Source organism: Macaca nemestrina, chromosome 9 (assembly GCF_043159975.1).
Source record: "Macaca nemestrina isolate mMacNem1 chromosome 9, mMacNem.hap1, whole genome shotgun sequence".
NCBI lineage: Eukaryota > Metazoa > Chordata > Mammalia > Primates > Cercopithecidae > Macaca > Macaca nemestrina.
In genome coordinates, this window is record NC_092133.1 from 11528567 (window position 1) to 11549028 (window position 20462).

At 49.8% G+C, this 20462-nt stretch overlaps 1 protein-coding gene and 1 long non-coding RNA gene across 27 annotated transcripts in view; one reads left to right on the forward strand and one right to left on the reverse strand.

The window, feature by feature from the left end:
- Positions 1-20462, reverse strand: part of LOC105469783 (transforming acidic coiled-coil containing protein 2) — a 263440-nt gene that overhangs the window by 79459 nt on the left and 163519 nt on the right. For 3 of the 26 annotated variants that reach the window (XM_071069020.1, XM_071069018.1, XM_071069019.1), the window contains exon 1: positions 9108-9471. The exons of the other annotated variants lie outside the window; for them this stretch is intronic. In XM_071069020.1, coding sequence (XP_070925121.1) covers positions 9108-9175 — 68 coding nt within the window. In that variant the 5' untranslated portion in view covers positions 9176-9471. Of the gene's footprint in view, positions 1-9107; positions 9472-20462 lie in introns of those variants that run through there. 26 annotated transcript variants of the gene reach the window in all.
- LOC105469768 (uncharacterized) lies at positions 9499-16657 on the forward strand. Its single transcript, XR_011607594.1, has 3 exons — positions 9499-10626; positions 10780-11688; positions 16301-16657. It is a non-coding gene; the product is annotated as an uncharacterized lncRNA (long non-coding RNA).

Here is a 20462-nt window from a genome sequence, read left to right on the forward strand (position 1 = left end):
TTTCTCTAAGTCAGTTTGAATTGGTTTTTTTTTCTACTTGCAACCAAAGGTACCCAAGCTGAGGCCACAGGCAAAGCCCGTCTGAGGATGTTCTGGGTGCAGCTCTGCCCAGAAACACCTCTTTTGGCCCCAGGCTCCTGGTCACAAGCCTTCACCTGCTCACACAAACTCCACCAGTCACTGGTTTCGGGGTCCAAACGCAGCGCTCTCACGCAGGGGCCAGAATGCCAAAGGGACGGCCTGCCCCTCACCCCCTGCCCTCCCCGGCTGCCTCTCGCTCACCCTCTGTGCACTCCTGGCTTTTCCTCCTGCCACAAGAGCCTGGTGCTGTGAGGGATGTTCCTCACTCCCCCAGCAGCCCCGCGCCCCAGGACGGCATCTTAGGGCCATTCATGAAAGGCAATGGGCAGGCACAGGATCCTCTTCTGAAAGAGGCTCAGCTGGGAAGTTCCATGCAGGGTCTAAATGTGCGCAGATGTTCTCCCTAAAGTAAAGCCAATAAAGCCAACCTCTCCTGCCTTCTTCCTGGAGGGAAAATACTTCCAGACCACTGTAGGCACCTCCCTTTAATGCAGAACAATGAACAATGTACAGCTTCCACCAGGGGCCTGGATAAGTGGCACAGAGGAGCCACCGTGAGAGGCTGGAGCCCCTTGGATGTGGCTGTTTCTCAAGTACAGAGACCCAGATCTGAGCCCCATGAAGGGTGGTGCTGGCACAGGACTGCAGCAGCAAACTCAGCTCCTCCTGGGTGGGCAGCAACAACAGACTGTGCCCTCCCGGCCTGATTCTCTCCCCAGCAGCAGCCGGAGAGCAGCCCAGGTATTTTCTAAATGTCAAGCTTCAACCTCGACCAATAGCATGCTGTAACCATGAGTCAAAACATAACATTAAGAGCCAGCAGTCACGGGTCATATCCCTGCAGCCTTGAGTACAATCTAGCTCATCTCTAGGGCTCTACATTCAGGCCGTTTTAACTCAGGCCAGTCTCAACAGGTGTCGGGTACCGAGAGCCCATACATTTGTCCAACCACCTCTGGGCTTGCTGGGCCTCAGGAGGGGTCAGCTTTCTCTGAAGATGGCTACAACTATTTTCCATTGGGCTAAACACAGTAAACACCCACCCTCCTTGGAACCGACCTCTAGAACATCCCTGAGGAGCTACATGGAGACAGAAAAGAAAAAAATACTTCAAAGCAAAGATACATGGAAGCGCCTGGGCCAAGGGCCCAACGAGGCTCGTTTTTATTCCCAAATTAACCATCCACTGCATTTCCTCACAAGAGAAAGGATTTGCAATCTAAGCTGTTTCACCACGTGGGAAGAGGCCTCTGATCTGAATTTACCAAATGATACGTCCACCTACAAACATTTTCTTTTAGCGCATTGAAAGTTGAAGGGAAAAGATTAAAATGACTACCTGACTTACTTTGAATAATGACTAGCCAGAAAGACCTAAGTGATATTTCACAAATGATGTGCTGGGGGATTTAAAGCCTCTGTTATTTCTAAAATCCTGATGTTTCCAGTTCTAACATCCACAGACTCTGGAACTCCACAAACACCTTGGAGTAAGTGAAGCTGGAATGTTGATGGTAAACTTGGCCCAGCAGCTGGCCTGAGTTCCCGGCCCCATAAGGACACAGAGCCACTGTGACTGCCTGACAGCAGGGCTCTGGGAAACCCTGAGCAGAGGAGCCACCCCACCCTGCCTCCACCCCCCTACCTCGGCCTCCACTGCTCTGCCCAGAGCCCAAGGCTTCTGTTTCAGGCAAGAAGAGCTGCATCCATCCACTTCCATTTAAGGAGAAAGTAGAGGAAAAGGCAAAAGCAGAAACTCAGAGGAAACAAGACCTTCTGACTAAGGAGGCAGACAGGTACAAAACCTGCGGGGAGGCCTACCACCCCCACTGGATTTATTGCACACCCACGGGATGTACTGTACAAAAGACCCACCTTCCTTTGTACAAGACCCACTGCTTTCCTTTGTAAAGGCTAAGAATGCAGGAACAAAGGTAATCTATTGCTCACGGCCACATGCCAGCCTCCTCACAAGCCCTGCGGCGCTTGCAGCAGACTCCTGGTCTACCCAGCCGGCAACTTCCTTGGGTGGAAGGAGATAAAGGCAGGAAAAAAACAGACCAGCCAAGGGATGGAGCAGAAGACGCCCACTGAGGGGAGTGGATGGAGCGTGCTAAGTCTCTGAGGCCAGACAGCGTTGTGTGTTCAAAGAAGTGACAGGCGACCAGAGTCCTGGTGAACATCAGGCGAGGGGAGGAGGGGCGGGAGCCAGGTGGCAGGGCCTGGAGGCGCTAGCAAGGGGTTTGGATTTTAGACTAAAAGCAATGGGAAGCAGATACAGGTTTTAACCATGGAAGTCCAAGGATGTGGACTGTTCTAGAAAAAAGGGAGGTGAGGGAAAAGTGAAGATAAGACTTAATTACCACGGTCAGGCACAGTGGCTCACGCTTGTGATCCCAGCACTTTGGGAGGCTGAGGAGGGCAGATCATTTGAGGTCAGGAGTTCAAGGCCAGCCTGGCCAACATGGTGAAACCCCATCTCTACTAAAAATACAAAATTAAAACACCGTCTCTACTAAAAATACAAAAATTAGCTGGGCACAGTGGCGTGCGCCTGTATTTCCAGCTACTTGGGAGGCCGAGGCAGGAGAATTGCTTGAACCCGGGAGACGGAGGCTGTAGTATGGCCGAAATCATGCCACTTCACTCCAGCCTAGGGGACAGAGTGAGACTCCGGCTCAAAAAAAAAAAAAAGACTTGATCATCAGGTTTCCGGTTTGAGCACCTGGGTGAATAAGATTCCAGGTGTTGAGATGAGGAAGAGCGGGGTGGGGCTGGGTTTGTTTAAAATGTACATTTGTTTTTGTTTTTGAGAGGAAGATGGTCATCAGAGTTCTACATTGGACATGTTGAGCCTGAGCTATCCAGGAGAAATCCAAGAGGAGATATGAAGTAAACAATTGAACTGAGGCTGGGTACAGTGGCTCACGCCTGTAATCCTAGCACTTTGGGAGGCCAAGGCAGGAGGATCACTTGAGCCCAGGAGTTCAAGACCAGCCTTGGGCAATATAGGGAAGCCCTGTCTCTACAAAAACTTTAAAAATTAGCCAGGCATTGTGGCGTGCACCTGTATTCCCAGCTACTTGGCAGGCTGAGGCAGGAGCATCACTTGAGCCTGGGAGGTGAAGGATGCAGTAAGCCGTGATTGTGCCTCTGTACTCCAGTCTGGGTGACAGAGTGAGACCCTGTCTCAAAAAAAAAAAAAGGAAAATTACAGTGCTCAGATGAGAGGGAAGGATATAAATTGCGGCATTATCAGCACATATTATTTAAGTCCATCAGCATAAATGAGATGTCTTAGAGAGGGAGAGAACAGAAAACAAAAGACTGCCAGGCCAAAGGGGACATAAGTCTGAGCCCTGTACCAACCATCCGTATAACCAGGAATCAGCAAACTACAACCTACAGCCTGTTTTTAGAACTAAAACTTCACAGAACATGTTTTCACAGAACATGGATTTATATGTTGTCTCTGGCTGCTTTTGAACTGTAACAGCAGAGATGTTGCACAAAGACCGAATGGCCCGGAAAGCCTAAAATATGTACTATGAGGTCTTTTACGGAAGTTTGCTGACCCCTTAATTTAAACCATCTAGAGGACTCAGTTTCCTTATCTATAAAAGTCACCCACCTTGCAGGATTAAGGGATATAGTTATTTCTATAATGAAAAAAATCTAGCGCACAGACACGGCATACAAGAGTTTCTGCTGAATGGGAGCCTGCTCAGCGGGCTTTTCACTCCTGGTTTCAACACTGCAGCACCCAGCTCTGTTTCCATATTTGGCAATGGCGTTTAAATAGCACACACCTGCACTCCAGACACAACTGCTAAAGTGAATTTGTAAATATAAACAGAAATGTCATCTGAGCTACTGCTTCCAACACAGGATAGATATGTGTCAGCAGTTCTGACTCAGTCAATTCTTTGTAGCCAACCAGTCTCCCCTAAACCCCTGTCCAACCTGAAACAAAAGCATCAGTCCATGAACAATTGGTTTTCACAGAACAATCGCTTACAATGCCTAAGTCCTCACCATTAATCTTAAAGGGAAGAAACAGAATTGTTCAGCATCGCTTGCTTACCCCAGAACCCTGCCCTAGCTTGGGTAAATCCATTTGGCAAGAACAGCCAATCATGTTTCAGAATAAAGTTGTTTCCTAGGCAACCAAAAATCTAGCCACAGAAACAGGCTGTAGACAGTAGAAAGAAACACAGGGATGGGAATGGGAGGGTCGATGGAGAAGAGTGACCCAGAATCCACTGACCTTGATCTGATGTTTACCTGCAGTGCCACACTCAATCAGTATCCAAGTCCTAGCTGTTCACCCTATCCTCGACAGGGCACCCTGTCCCAGGGCCCCAGCCTGGCATGGCCCCTTGGATGATTGGTAGCTACCTGGAGGACCTCGGAATATATTTGCCTTCAGCCCACCTAAGAGAAAGCCTCCAGGCAAGTACCACAGAGAAGATAGTGAAGGCCCAGGATCCTTACGAACATGGGCACAGGGCCACTCTGGTGATATCTAGGAATAATGGCAGGGAAAAATGCACCTGAGCTTCCTTTGGGACTCAATCTCCCCCTCCCACTCTACAGATAATTTTGCAGCTTATTCTATTTTAGGGGAGAAAAAACTCTATTGTGTCCAACAGTAATAGTCAAAGTAAAATTTCCCTCCAGGAACTCAGAAACTGGCTGCAACCCACATTAGGAATGCTGTCATTTAAGCTAAAGGATTTAGCCAAGGGTTGTCCCAAGAAACAAAGCTTTGAAAAAGATCTATGGCTGGGTGTGCTGGCTCATGCCTGTGATCTCAACACTTTGGGAGGCTGAAGCGGATGGCTCACTTGAGCCCAGGAGTTCGAGACCAGCCTGGGCCACGTAGCAAGGCTCCGTCCCTACAAAAAAATTATTTAAAAAAAAAAAAAATAGCTGGGCATGGTGATGTGTGCCTATAGTCCCAGCTACTTGAGAGGATGAGGTGGGAAAATCCCTTGAGTCCAGAAGGTCGAGGCTGCAGTGAGCTGCGATCACACTGTTACATATGAGCCTGGGCAACAGAGTGAGACACTGTCTCAAAAAAAAAAAAAAAAAGAAGAAGAAGAAAAAAAAAGATCTAATGAGAGCTGAAGAAAGATTCCTGCGTGGAGCCCCAGCGGCTGTTCCTGGCCTTCTGAGTGACTGACAGGCCGGCAATTTCAGGCACAGGGCATTTCCACTTTAGCAGTTTTCTGGCACTTACGTCTTTCTTGGAGTCTTTACAGATGTGGCATCTCACCTCTGAAAACCCTGCAAGGCAGGAGGGGCAGGATCAGAGTCATCGGATTTTCTCTACAGCTCCCAAAGGTCAGGAGCCACATGAGGGAAGGGACCAGAACCCCACTTCTAACCATAGGTGCGTGGAGAGCTCCAATCTCTCCACCTACTGCGGTGGTACCCGAGATCCTTCTTTTGCCTGGCCTCTCTCCAGCTACATCTGATCCCACCCACTTCTGAAATCTCAGCCAACTCATCAACTTCCCCAAAGTAGCTCCCAATCCAGTTTTCTTGTCTGTCTTGGCCAATGCCACTTCTTTCTCTTAGTTACCAGGGTATGAAACTTCCACTTTGTACTTGCCACTGTCTCTTCTCTTCCCTCCCCCATCTCGTCCATCACCAGAGCCTGTTGCTTCCTCCTCCATCACTTCTCTCTCATCCACCCTGGCCCCTCTACTTCGATCCATGGGTCTACAGAGGTATGGGTTTCCGTATTTGTGATTTGTTTTTCAGAGCCGAGGGACGTGCTCACTTTGAGAGTAGGGCAACAGTCGGGACAGGCTGACTTTGCCAACCACTTTTGGTCTCTGATGATAATGGCCCCCTGGGTGGTTTTCAGTGGCCAGGATGTGGGGATTTGGTGGAAGCTGAGGGAACCCCTAAAACAGATGTCTCCAACTACACAAAGGACAAAGTACCTAATGCTGCCTCACTTAGCAGAAGCCGCACCACATGGGGCTGCCACAGAAGCAAAGGATGAACAGCAGGTCTGATCGATAGCTGCAGACCACATTTACTCAAAGTACTTCCTGTCCATTCCTGTGTCTCCTACCATCCATACTGAGAAATCAGTGTTTTCTGTGGGAGAATTCTCCCTCCCCTTGCTACCCATGTTCTATTTAGAAACAAATGGCCACTATTTCTACAAGAACTTCTTTGCCAGATAGAAAGGAGCAGTCAGAGAAGTGGCCAGCTGTTTCTCATGGACAGGATGGAGGGAAAACTGAACCAGCTCATGGCTTCTCAAATTTTGAGATGCCTACAAATCACCTGGGCATCTTTACAAGTCCCTGGATGAAATGGAGATTCTGATTCAGCTGGTCTGGGGTGAGGTTTGAGGCTCTGCGTTTCTAGCAAGCCCCTTCGGGAAGCTGATGCTGTAGTGTGTGGCCCACCCTGGGAGTAGCAAGGAACTGGTCACCACTTGCACCTTCATCCTCAGGCTTCAATCCCCAGGCCCATGGGACTTCTGCTGCTCCAATCTTGATGCTCGAGTTCTCAAAAGGAGAGATACAAAACTCGCTCCCTCCCTACGCCAATGCACTCCTGCATAGAATGAAGCTGTCAGCTGGAGCTACAAAAGCTGCCCAAAGGCACCCCAAACCTGCAATTGGAAGGAAAGAAATCTTAAAGCCCCCCCCCAAAAAAAAAATCCTTCAGTCACTTCCAAATCCTCTATCTTTTGATTTCACTCTTACACCATGGCCCTCCTTAAGCCAGTCTTTCACAGGGAACCAGCAGAGAAAAAGGGAAACATTCACTCTAGATTCCGGTTGTCAGGAGCTGGACCCCGCAGGAGGTGCTCACCTTGTGTTTGTCACCATCCCTGCAGCCCTGACAGCATCATCTTACAATGTAACCTCTTTCCTGCCATGGACCCCACACTCTGTTGCTATCTTGTGTATTATTCGCATGCATGCATTTTTAGCTGCACGGAAATACATACTACCAAGAAAGACCTGCGTCTGGGCAGAAAAGAGGCACTCTCCGAATATATATTTTTAAAACCTCTAGACTGGAAAAGAGCACATCTGTAGTAGAAAAATAAGCCCCAGTTATTCAGAGAGCAGAGATGGGTTTTGAAGAGGACAGATGCTAGCAATGGCACTGGCCCCAAACACTTCCTCTCTCTCCATTTTTTTAGAACGAAAATGTTATGGGATGGAGGGTGGGATTTTGTGAATGAGTGAATATACTATCTTAAAGATCTATATTTAGAGACATTTCAGAGGCAGCAGTTCTACGGAGAGAAGCCTCAGGCGGGTGCATATGGACCAACTCAACCGTGAAAATATTTGATAAGCAGCTTCCATCACAATGTGGTCATTCAGCCTGAAATTTTATTTAAACACCACTATTCCAGTGGGCAGAACTTTAAAGGACCTTATCCAAAAAGGCACAGTTACCTAACAGAAGCTCTCTAAACTCAGCCCTCACCTGACAGAATACAGATCATTTATTAACTCAGCTGAGCAAGAGGGCGGGGATGTTAGGGACTGGCGAGCTGAATTTCCAATGACTGAGGAGCACATTTTCCCAAACGTACAGTCACTTTGTCCTTTCTGTTTCCTAAGCTCTTTACTAGATAGGTCTGAGCTGTGAGAGGTCTAAGCTGTGAGAGCTGGCCAGTGCCTGTCACTGATTAACTCAATTCCACTATAGAGACGTGCAAAAAATAGGTTAAAATGGGTCTTTTCTGCCTAGACTCGAGTTGTATTTCCATGCATCTAGCAATACTACACGTGCATGAGAAACAAGGCAGGCACAGCACAAGGATCCTGACATTTAAAAAGAAAATTCTCAAACACGATGTACCTCTATTATAAGACGATGCTTTCTCAAGCTACAGGGGTGAAGACAAATGATGGGTGCACACCTGCTCCGAAGAATGATTCCCTGCTAAAGAGCTGGAGCCCAGAAAACCACAAGGCTCAGCCTAGCATTACATCACCACGCCAAGCCAGCTCCTCACTGGATCCCAGGGGTCGGGGGACCAGTGAGGAAGTCCCCCACCTTGGGGCCCCATCCCTCCTACAACATACAGACCAATCCCCAGCATCTTTTAATCTACACATCCATGACTCTTAAGAACCCACCACTTTACTACCCCCACCCCAAGTCCCCAGAAAATACTCTTCTCTGAAACAGTCTTCTCTCTGGAAAAGGTGGGGGGAGACGGGGGGCGGGCAGGTGAGGCTGGGAGGTCCACTTTGGATACAAGCCTGAGTTGCTGAAATGCGACCCGGCAGGCAGACCCATTCAATAAGCCCCATCATCCAAACATGCCTGGTAGGTAATGGAGACGACCATAACAGAAACGTGAATTCTAATAAACACTCAGCCAGGATAAAGGCCACTTCTGAGCACGTTAGCTCTGTGGTTGAGAGAAAAGATCGGATTCCTGGATCGATGCACAGTCAAGCACTGCCTCCACCAATGACAGGACGGTTCGGCCCTTTACTAATAATAGCAAGCGGCCTTGTCCTCGAGTGTTCACCAGAGTGAGTATGTGGATGATGCTTAGGCTAACTGGACGGAACGTCCACCAGAGCACACCACGCTATCTGCCCAGCCACACGCGTAGCTGCCCGGAAACTGGGCTGTCTCCCTGGGCACGGAGCTGCCACGCTCATGGGTTCTTCCTAGGAGGAGGCAGTCGCTGATGCCTGGCTGTTCCCTTGCAGGAAATACCACTGCGCCGGGGGTGCAGAGGAAACATGCTGACGGCAGGAGAAGCCCCCGACCATGCACCCACTGCTGAGCGACCAAAACTGAATTCCTGGGAATCGTTTCTGCCCGCAGCAGTAACTTGGGGCTACCAGATGCTCCTCCCAGAGCAGTCACCAGGTAAAGCCTTGCAACGCTGCGGAGAACCCTAGGCCAGCCTGGGCTCCAGGCTGCACAGGCATTAGGAAAGGCGACACTAACAAAGCCCGGGCATCCTCTCCTCCTCCCCGGGAGGCTCGGGGCGGCCCGGGCGGAGCACTTACATTGCCTCGGAAGCCTCCAGGTTCAGGTCGCTGGCTGGGGCTGGCTGCAGGGACTGCGACCCTCCCATCCTCGCTGTGCCCTGGCGTGCAAGCTAGCTGCGAGTGGGGCCAGCGTCCTGGCGCGATTCCTGCAGCCGGGAGCCGGGGCGGGCCGGCCGGCGGCCGGGGTTGCTGCACTGCAGAGGGGAGCAGCTGCGGGCATCCGTGGCGGCGGCTGCGGCGGCAGGGAGCTGCGACTCGCGGCCCGAGCCGGGGCCCGGGGGGCGAGCGCCGCGGATGTGTGCGCGCGAGTGTGGCCGGCGCGCGCCCGAGTGTGGCCGGCGTGCGCGGCTCTGCCCGGGGCGTGCGGGTGTGAGCGTGAGCGCCGGTGTGGTCCGAAAGGCTCTTCTCTTAAACCCCCCGGCAGCCGGCTCCTGTGTGTGACACGATGATGTCATCATCGCCGAGCAGCCCCAACGCCTGCATCTTCACAAAGCTCCATCGCGGGCTCCGGAAACGGGGCTGGGGGTGGGGAGGCGAAGACCCTCCCTCTGCCCCAGCCCCTCCCGCCTCGCCGGGACCGCCCGCATTGTGTAGCTTTGAAATGCAAACGAGCCGCGGCCCGGGAGCTGGGGCCCCAGAAAGGAGGGGCGTGGTGGTCGGGTGGGCTGACCACCGAGAGTAGGGGGCTCAGCCCTGCTGGCTCATCCCTCCAGGAAGGAGGAAATGGTCTCTCCCGGCCCAGGACCAGGGGGACGGTTGGAGGAACAGGTAAACAGGCTGCAGCGGGCCGCGGGAGCGACGCTGGCAGAGACGTGCGCCCTTTTCCACCGCCGGCTTCTGCCTCCTTCAGGCCCTGGGCCCTGGAGGCAGCTAAGGTCTGTACCAGGGAGAGTTGCGGGGCCTGGCTCTCCCCTCACAGCCAGCCCGGGCCTGGCCTCCAGGGACCTTTGCACCGCATAGTCTGCACGGCTTGGGGCAAGCTAGGGAGCAAAAGGTACTGGGCCTGGGAGCGGGTTGGGGCTGCAACACCATCTTTGGCCACCAAATGAGCCCCACAAAGCCAAGCCCTGTGCAAAGGCTCACCCTAAACAAGCAGACGCCTGGCCAGCTGAGCCACCCAAGGCAGGCCCCTAATGCAGCATCGTGTACAGGGCAGAGGCACTTTCCGTGACATGCATCGGCTCAGCTCTGTGATTCTAAACGGGCTGGGCCTGGAGGAATGTCCGTGACACCCTGTCACCAAGCTCCCAGTGCCCAGCGCCATTCTGTGGCTGGCAGCATATCACCCACTCACTAGCAGCCAAATCCCCAAATCCCCGTCTCTGGCCTGTGGCTGGCTGGGAAACCCTCAAGGCTTGAGCGCCTGAGCCGCCTCACTGAAGGCTGCTGGAGAGAGTTCATCATCTCCGCATAGGTACAGGAGGTTTGGGGCACACCTGGGAACCCCACCGTCCCCCTCATGCTGTACATTCAACACAACCGCTTCCTGCGCTCCCAGCCCAGACTCACAACTGAATTCAAATGGAACCTCTGATGGGTAAGTGGAAGACTCTTCCACATTTTCACAGCTTTTCTTCACCCATAGGGCGGTGAGCCTAAAATGTATCTCAACTGTGGCCAAAAGCAAAAGAAAATAAAAACAAAATTGTTCAAAGCATTTTAAAATTGCCTCCAATACACTGTTTTCTAGCGACGTGGCCAAGGACGTTTGGATGGGCTCTTCTGATACTGACACTCGAGGTCACGGTAGTTCCAGAGCTTCACGGGGACTGACTTTCCACTGCTGCTATTCAGTATCAGTGTCAAACAGAATGCCAGAGGATCAACATCGTTCTGTGGGATGTAACAACATGAAAGTTCCAGGAAACATTGAGAAGGTTTACTTTTGCATTTATATGAAAATAGCTAATGATTATGTCAATCTTGCAGGGAAGGTAGCTGTCAGGGGTGGCGTGATGAGGCGTGCTCTGGAAAGCACCTCCCGGGGAAGCTGTCACTCAATGTCAGCATTGGGTGTCACTTGGTGGCAAGGATCCTGCAACCTGTTCATCCTGTCATCATTCTCAGCACCCTGGGGGTTTGTTTCGCTGTCAGAAAACAGACCTCTTGGGCTCCATATGCAGGTGAGGGCCCAAAGAAGCTTACCACGCGGAGCTGAAACATTGGTAAGCTCTAACCTGGGCTGGTACTGTTCTGAGGAAAGTGGCCCTTTCCCTGGGCACCTAGGGACTGGCCTTCAGCCAAGCCTGGTACTCAGAAAATACATGAGGAAAAAATGAGGAACCACAATTAGAACTCATCTGCCAACTTTTAAAAACATTTTTCAGATGATGTCCAAAAGCACAAAGCCATCTAAATGTCCTTACCCTGAGTAGGTAGAGGTTCTGCTGCGATAACAAGATAGGGTTTGAAATGAGACCGGAGTTCAAATCCTGACTTTTCCCTCATTAGCTGTGTGGCCTGAGCCGACTGCTTAACCATACTGAACCTTATTTCCTCAGCTGACAAAAGAGGAAAAGCATCTATTTTGCAAGGACATTGGAAAAAGTAAATTAAATACCATCTATGAATGCCCAGGACCAGGATTCTTCTTTATAAGGTAAAAATTTCCCCCAAGTATAGTACCATAAAGGAAATTAAGGCAGCATTAAAGTGAAGTGCTTTTACGTAGAATCCCAACAACTGAAAAGCTATCACATAGTGACAGGGTATATTACTTAGTGGGACAACAGCATCTCACTGTTGTCAGAAACACAGTCAAGAACCAGGAGGGGGGCTGGGCACCGTGGCTCACATCTGTAATCCCAGCACTTGGGGAGGCCGAGGTGGGAGGATTGCATGAGCCCAGGAGTTCAAGACCAGCCTGGGCAACATAGTGAGACCCTGTCTCTACAAAAAATAAACAAAATTAGCTGGGTGTGGTGGTGTGTAACTGTGGTCCCAGCTACTCAGGAGGCTGATGTGCTTGAGCCCAGTAAGTCGAGGCTACCAATGGACCCCGAGCTGGTAATTAGCCCGACCATACACACTCAGTGAGCAATGATCGTGCCACTGCACTCCAGCCTGGGTGACAGAGCGAGCCCCTGTCTCAAAAAAAAAAAAAAAAACCAGGAGAGAAACAAATAGAATGTGGGCACCATTACAGTCGATGCAACTAAAACCCATGCGTGATTAGTTTGTGTAAATTATTTATGGAAGAGTCTCTCAGACCCCCATTGAAGACGTTTTGATGCTGACTTCACAAACAATTTAAAACAAAGCTGGTGATCTAGTAACTCGGCCTACAGAAAATGTAAAGCTGAAGAAAATGAGGGAGAATGAGCAGAGAGGGAAAGGGCTGTGCTATGGACCGAATGCTTGTGCCTCCCTCCCAGATTCATGTGTTGAGGCCCTAATCCCTAGGGGGATGGTATTTGGAGGTGAGGCTTTTGGGAGGTAATTAGAATTAGATTACGTCATAAGGATGCCCTCGAGATGAGATTATACCTGTATAAAAAGAGAAAGACACACAAGACCCCCCCTCCCAACCCTGCTTCTCTGCTGTGTGAGGCAAGAAGGTGGCCATCTGCAAGCCAGGAAGAGAGCCTTCCTCAGGAGCCCAACCATGCCGGCACCCTGACCTCAGACATCCAGCCTCCAGAACTGGAAGAAATCAATGTGTTCTATTTAAGCCACCCAGGGAACCCCACCACTCCTAAGCATGGCCCTAATGAGACCCTGAACTCAGCCCCTGGTGGCCTTTAGACCACAGTCCACATATTCTAGGCCCCCGAAGGTCATAGCCTGCTTAGACAGGCTCCACTGCAAACCTTCCTACTGAAGTCCCCAATGACACCCTAGAAACCTGGATAAATCAAGGAATGCATCCATCATTTCTAAAAAGCAGTTCAACATATATTAATGCACCTATTGTGTGCCTGGCCTATAAGTGGAAACCAGCTTATTCTCACAGTACTTAGTGACACCTACCAGAAAAAGCAGCAAACCTGACAAATCCCTGTAGCCAAAAGATAAACCATGTCATGCAGCCTCTTCAGTCCCACAGAGGTTCAAGGGACTGAGCCATGGTCAGAAACTGTGAGTAGTTTGAGACCCCTCTGATACCCCAAGAAAAACAAACGTGAGTGGCTCCACCTTTGCCTCTGGCCTCAGGGAGTCTCCAGTTGCCATAGCAGCGAGACTCTCCAAACACTACCAGTGGACCCCGAGCTGCTAATTAGCCCGAGCACACACACTCAGGAAAGTAGGTCAGATCACAGAGAAACCCATCTGGAGGAGCTAAGAATGTAAACACAGATGGAGAACGGGGCTCCTCCAAGCCCTGGGTCTTCACCACCACCCACTACACCATGGTGGGGAGTGGAGGGAGGCTGGACAAAACCCCAGCAACTTCTCTTCAGGGAACCAAGCTTGAGACCGGCTCTGGGCTGTCTCTGAGAGTGTTATCTTGTTACTCCACCTGAGGCCCCGCGCATCCAGCCCCACGTCACACAACTCTGCACCCAGTAGTGCCTGAACGCCTGAGCCCTGCACCGAGCTAGGCACGCTCACTGCCTTGCCGAAAATTCGAAGAGCTGGGAAGCTGTGTGGCCTGAATGCAGCACCCACACATCAACATGAGCAGGGTACCTGTGAGCAGGGACAGAGCCTGGGCTCAGGCAAGAATGGCGCGGTGCCGGGCTTTCTCTACCCAGGTGTCACAGTCCCGGGATGGACGCTCTTTCCTGGGCTTTGGGGACACGCTTCCACATCACTCAGTCTTGTTCCAAAGGTTGTCCACTGCCTTTGCAAAAAATTCCCCATTCAACCTCCTGGCTTTGATTCGGCATTGGAGCATGGCCAGGTCCTCACCGTGGCCTCACCGCTGAGGAGCTGCCCCCTCCTCAACTTCTCCATCTCTCTCCGTTCCTCCAGAAAATCACATCCCAGCTCTCCCAACTCCCCGGAGGGGTCTGCTCCCTGCCAGCCCCCAGACTTTTCTTCCCATTCCCTCGGCTGCCTGCACATCGATGCCTTGGTGCTTTCTTGCCTTGTTAGAGTCTCAGGTGTGTCTGTGTCTTGTGTCTGTGCTCTCCAGCCATGCAGGGTGCCCCAAACACAGCCAGAGCCCATAAACACATGCTGCACGAGACCTCAGAGGACGGGGAGAAGGTCCTGGCAAAACTCTGTCTTATGATGAATAGAGAAAAGGCAGAAGATGGTTGCGTTCGTTTATTTGCAGCGGTACAGATATTCTGTTAACCTCTTACAGGCCAGCATGAAATCTCACATGCTCACCTTTGGGAGTCTGAGTGGTTTCTTGGGCTTAAGCACAAGTTTCAGTGAAGCCCCATCTTTTCCAGAAGGTTCTCTTGTTCTCTCCTTGCAAAGGGCTGATCTATTTACAGCATCTCTTTCTACCACCTTCACCATATTTACACCTGGGACCTTTCAGAGTTCTTCACAAGCAAGGACAGCTCTACAGGCGAGTCTTCAGGGGGAAAAAAAACTGTCGATTCAGTTATGACAGAGGGAGAGGACTGGGAATTTTACTATTAGACCCAGGGAGGTAACCCAAATGTGCTAGAAAAGAAGACAGTAAAGAGAAATGAGACTCACTTTTGTTTTTTGGGTTTTTTTTGAGACAGAGTCGTGGTCCGTCGCTCAGGCTGGAGTACAGTGGTGCAATCTCAGCTCACTGCAACCTCGGCCATCTGGGTTCAAAAAATTCTCCTGCCTCAGCCTCCCAAGTAACTGGGACCAAAGGTGCATGCCACCACGCCCGGCTAATTTTTGTATTTTTTAGTAGAGATGGGGTTTCGCCATGTTGCCCAGGCTGGTCTTGAACTCCTGGCCTCAAGTGATCCGCCCGCCTCGGCCTCCCAAAGTGCTGGGATTGCAAGTGTGAGCCACCTGTAATCTCGCAGCCAGTTGAGATTCAGTTTTATTTTTAAATTAAGAATTCAGAATATATTTGTAATCTTTGATATCTATAGGAAGGAAGGAAGAAAGGAGGGAAGGAGGGAGGGAGGCCAGTCCGAAAATCTCAGGGCTATACAAAAGTTATTAACATTAAGAATTCTCATCACATATGAAAAAAAAAAAAATCAGTAACACAAATACCATGTTCAAAAAGACTGAATTCTCAAAATCTTCCTTTCTTTATCAAATTAATTCAGCCCTCTTTTTCTTAAACACATCATTGCTGGCTTGATAGTTCCACTCTTTTGAGATGGAAATCGTAGGAGACACTCATGAGGTAGCTTTTGAGAGAATATACCCTACCTAATGTCAAAAAGGACTTAAGCTCACAATTCAAGAGAACAAAGAAAATACAGGAAGAAAAGGTGGGTAAAAGCCAGAGGGAGTGAGGTGAGCCTGGAAGTACTGACGTAAGCTCTTGCAGGAGTGGGGTAGGAGTCTGGCTCTAAGTTTCCCAACAGCCAAAGCAAAAAGGGCAACAACTATGACCAGTTACATGATTCACAAAATCCGACAGGTTAAAAAAACAAAAAGACCATCCCACAGATGAGCAGCTTCTGTTGTGACTTTCTGAACATGCATTCTCCCACAAGCCCTTCACCAGGTGACTGTATGTACATGATGGCTGATGCCTTCAACAATATCCTCCCACCAATACAATATTCTTCCATAGAGCTATGTCAGCAAGCACGGCAGGGGCTCCTCAGCTCTCCTGGCAATCAACAAAATCCAAAAACTACAAAGTTCCCAGGATGCGTTTCTAGTCCCCCTATCCTACACTAAGGGTCCCCACCACTCAAGTTTCCATGCTAACAAGGTTACATAAGAGAACACAAAGGGCAGCATTAGGACATCATCAACAAAGTAACCATTTATAGACTTGATCCTCCCTCACATGCTCCTCCTGTCTTCACAAGTCTATTTTACTGTATTTTATTTGAGACAGGGTCTCACTCTGTCACCCAGGCTGGAGTACGATGGCGCAATCTCAGCTCACTGCAGCCTCGACCTCCTGGGCTCAAGCGATCCTCCCACCTTAGTCTCCTGAGTAGCTGGGACCACAGGCATGTGCCACCATGCCTGGCCAATTTTTTGTAATTTTTGTAGAGATGTGGTCTCACTATGTTGCTTAAGCTGGTCTCGAACTCCTGGGCTCAAGTGATCCACCCACCTTCTCCTCCCAAAGTGCTGGGACTACAGACGTGAGACACTGCACCCAGTCATGTCCTCACAAGTCTGGTCTTTGGCAGTCTCTTGCTGATTGAAGGAGCAAATATACAGTGCCAACAACCAGAAAGCAAAACTGCAAACCTGGAAGAAGGAGGAGGATGTCATGGAGTCAATTAAAGTGACACCAGAGAATTGCTCAAAACCTACCCAAAGCTATAAGAAAGGGCAGCTGGCACAGTCAGACCTGTGAGCAACTGAAGAAGAGAAACTCAGCCAGGATGAGGGCAGAAGGTGGCTTCAAAGAGAGAACGTGAAGATGAAAGAACCGAGAGAAGCCCTCGGAACTGTTTACGAAAGAGCGACCCTGTTGCTTAAGCTGAAGTGAGGTGTGAAGTGAAGAATATGCAGCATTGAAAATCTGGCAAACAAAAACAAAACATCTGCCCAAATCCTTTGTTTATTCTAAGCATTAACATGTGGTTACCATTAAAATCTACATTTTGTTAAATATAAAATAAAATCATTTTCATAATTTTTCATTTCTTTTCAGAGTGAAGTCTTAAAAACGTTTTTTGTACTACTGGCTGGGCACGGTGGCTCACGCCTGTAATCCCAGCACTTTGGGAGGCCAAGGTGGGTAGATCACGAGGTCAGGAGATGGAGACCATCCTGGCTAACATGGTGAAACCCCGTCTCTACTAAAAATACAAAAAATTAGTCGGGCGAGGTGGCGGGCGCCTGTAGTCCCAGCTACTCGGGAGGCTGAGGCAGGAGAATGGCGTGAACCTGGGAGGCGGAGCTTGCAGTGAGCCGAGATCGCACCACTGTCCTCCAGCCTGGGTGACAGACTGAGACTCCATCTCAAAAACAAAACGAAAAAAAAGTTTTTCCCACTATTACCATAAAACTTTTGATTTATTAAGTGGACTCATTTTAAGTGGCCTTTCTCAGTTAACAGTTTCCTTCAGAAAACCAGATGTCCTTCCTGTAACTACCTTTATAAACTGGGTTTAAGATCACAGGCGAAAATCAAGAGGGTGGCCCACAGCAGACACGTGGCCAAATAAAATCTCAACCTCTAAAGTTCAGGCTGCTACTTCGAAGTAAAGCCCAGTTCCATTCTAAACCTGGGAAGATAGAGCCAACGCTCTCACCTAAGCCAGGTGACTGCATCTGTCTAGGATCAAAAACATAACCAGTGGTATACATCTTTCTTCTCGGGAAACTATTTCTAGGAAGAACAGAAAATTCAGTGAGCACCACAAAAATATTCTGGTTCTTGTTTAAAGAGGCTTAATATTGCATTTGGTTTGAATGCTGATGTGTTAATCCACTGAGTTCCTCTACAGTTTAAAGTCACTGGTTTTAGAGGCTACTTTGTACTAGGAATAAAAGGCCTTTTAAAGAAAACATTTGGGTGTAAACAGAGATGGGGTCTCCCAGCTGCCAAAATCAACAGCAAAGCTGGTTTCTGAGTCCAGACTGGAGAAGCAGGTTGGGAAGGGCGGATCTACGTCTCTGTGGTGGGAGGGGCTCCCCTCAGTGGCCCAGTGGTGGAGATGCTTCCAAGATGAAAGTACAGAAAGCAAAGGCAGAACCTCCACGCCTCTCCGTCCTTCCCTCATTTTGAGCAGAGACAGCGGCTACCTGTGACTGCCCTGGGGTGAATTTGCAGCATCTGGGGTAAATTTCTTCCCACGCCTGCCGGCAGCAGTCGAGACAGACCTGGCATAGGGCTGCCCTACTTGTGAGCCAGGCAGCAAAAACCAGGCGCTGAGGATCAGAACTGCTGACTCAAGGCTCCATGAAGGAACAGAAATCCAGAAAGCCAGGACAGAAATAGCATCCATGAGCATCTATTGATAGCATAAAGTCCGTGGGCAGAGTAAGTGAATGAGCGTGTCCGCGTGGGTGGGTGTGTGTGCGCCTGCATGTGTGTTAGCAAGCCCTAAAAATATTTCCCTTTTTCCATAACCATCTGAGAGGCCCTGTCGGTATAATTCCCTCTACATCCTGCCTAACTGTGGCCAGCTGCAATTAATATATAATTGTGTCTGAAGATAAGAGATTGTTTTTCCTAAATTCTCAGATCTTTAGCAGTTGATGTGTACATGGGAAGAAAATCTTCCTGTGACAACAGACTGACCAAATTCCTGCTTCATCTTTGCTGAGCTGAGGAATTGTTGTGAGCGAGAACAGGACACAGGCATGACAAGGTTTTCTAATAGCTTGCAGAGGCTATTAGGCATCAGTTTGGCAAAAAATAAATGCATGGCATATTTACATATTTTTCTGCATCTCTTTAAACTATTACACCAGGAAGACATGAAGGGTTGCTACTTCGCATAAGCATTTCCCCTGTGCAGTGACTGCCTGCCTCGGAACCTACCTGTACCTATGATCTTAAACCCACTTTATACACACACCCATGCCCCAGTATGTGACGGCTCCTTTGTCCTAGCAGCAGCAAGTTTGGCTCCAAGAGGGAGCCTGGCCCGGCATCAGGCCCTTGGAAGCCCTCAATAACTATGGGGGTATGGAGAAATGGGTAGACAGAGCTGTACTTGCAGACACAGAGGAGAAAGGCAACCATCCAAACTGTTTCCAGCTGAGGCCAGGGCTGAAGGCAACTCAAGGAGGTCCTCCCTAGGATGAGCCCTTCCAGGGCTGCAAAGAGACCCCAGGTACCACATGCAGAGCCCAGAGCCGGTTCCCCAGTCTCCCTGACCTCAACAATCTCCCTAGCGGCGGATCTTGTTTGTTTTTGTGATTGGGGGGCCGGGGGGAGGAAGACAGGTTGGGTGCTCGGCAATAAGGTTTGAATTAAACTCTCTTCCTCAGACACTTAGGTCAAAAAGATGAATAGAAAGCAAGGGACATTTTTCACTCACTGGCATCCTTAAGCTGACCCTGACAAGTTATTAGGCCTCTGTGCTTCCGTTTTCTCATCTGTGCAATGAAAATAATAACAGTTCCTCTTCCATGACATGGAGGTTGCAAGGTTTAAATGAGATAATATGTGAAAAAGCCCGAGGTACTGCAGTGCCAGGCATACAACAAGTGCTCAATACATGTTTAGCTGTGGCTGCTGCTGTGGCTGTTTTGTGAAAAAAAAACAAGAAATCATGTTGGCCCAAGGAGGACTTGGTGTCCCTGCTTCACTGACTCTCACAGCATCTCTGAGACCCCAGGCCCGAGGTCTTCAATCAGGCAGAGGAGTTAGAGGCTGGAGGGCTCCCTGGAGGAGTCCACAGATATGAGAGGACCCAACCCAAATGGTTCCCGCCACAGCTTTGGCCTCAGAGCTTGGGATCTCAGCCAGTGTTCTGACTTTGCTGGGCTTCAGTTGTCCCATCTATAAAATGGGCACAGTAAGAATATCTCCCTGACAGGGCTGTTACACACATTAAATGAGATGAAATATGTATCGGGCCAGGCGCTATGGCTCATGCCTGTAATCCCAGCACTTTGGGAGGTGGGAGGACCACCTAATGTCAGGAGTTTGAGACCAGCTAGGCCAACATGGTGAAACTCTGTCTTTACTAAAAATACAAAACTGAGCCAGGCGTGGTGACCTACACCTGTAATCCCACCTACTCAAGATGCTGAGGCAGGAGAATCGCCTGAACCCAGGAGGCAGAGGCTGCAGTAAGCCGAGATCACACCACTGCACTCCAGCCTGGGAGACAGAGCAAGTGAGACTCCGTCTCAAAAAAAAAAGAAAGAAATATATATCACATGCATGGCTCTCAGCGCCTGGCACATAGAAAGTACTCAATAAAGGCCAGATGTCATCACAAAAAGGAAGTAAGAAAACTACAGCCATTCTGTGATGCTCCAGGGAGAACCTGAAACCCAATCCCAGCCAGAGCCTATTACGTTGCTCTCCATCCTTTCTCCACAAGGTCCCAGCTCCCACCCTGAGTCCTGCCAAACAGCGCTGCAACAGTCAGTGTTCCGGCCACAGAGAGTGAGGATGCAGGATGGCTCAGCCCACTTCCCCAGCTACGTCAGTCTGGACAGATGTCTCAGGCTGTGTTGGCAGAGGCACTGCAGGTACCACGTGCCAACCTCGGGACAAGCTGCCTCCTCTTGGAAATGAAGCAGGGACAATGCACCAGGGAATCATATCATCAAGTCAGCCATGTCAACACACGTTTATGGAATGGAATAGAGTATCACTGCAGCCCACCAAGTAAGGGACGTTCCACGTCAATCATGGACACACATGGGGTTAGTACG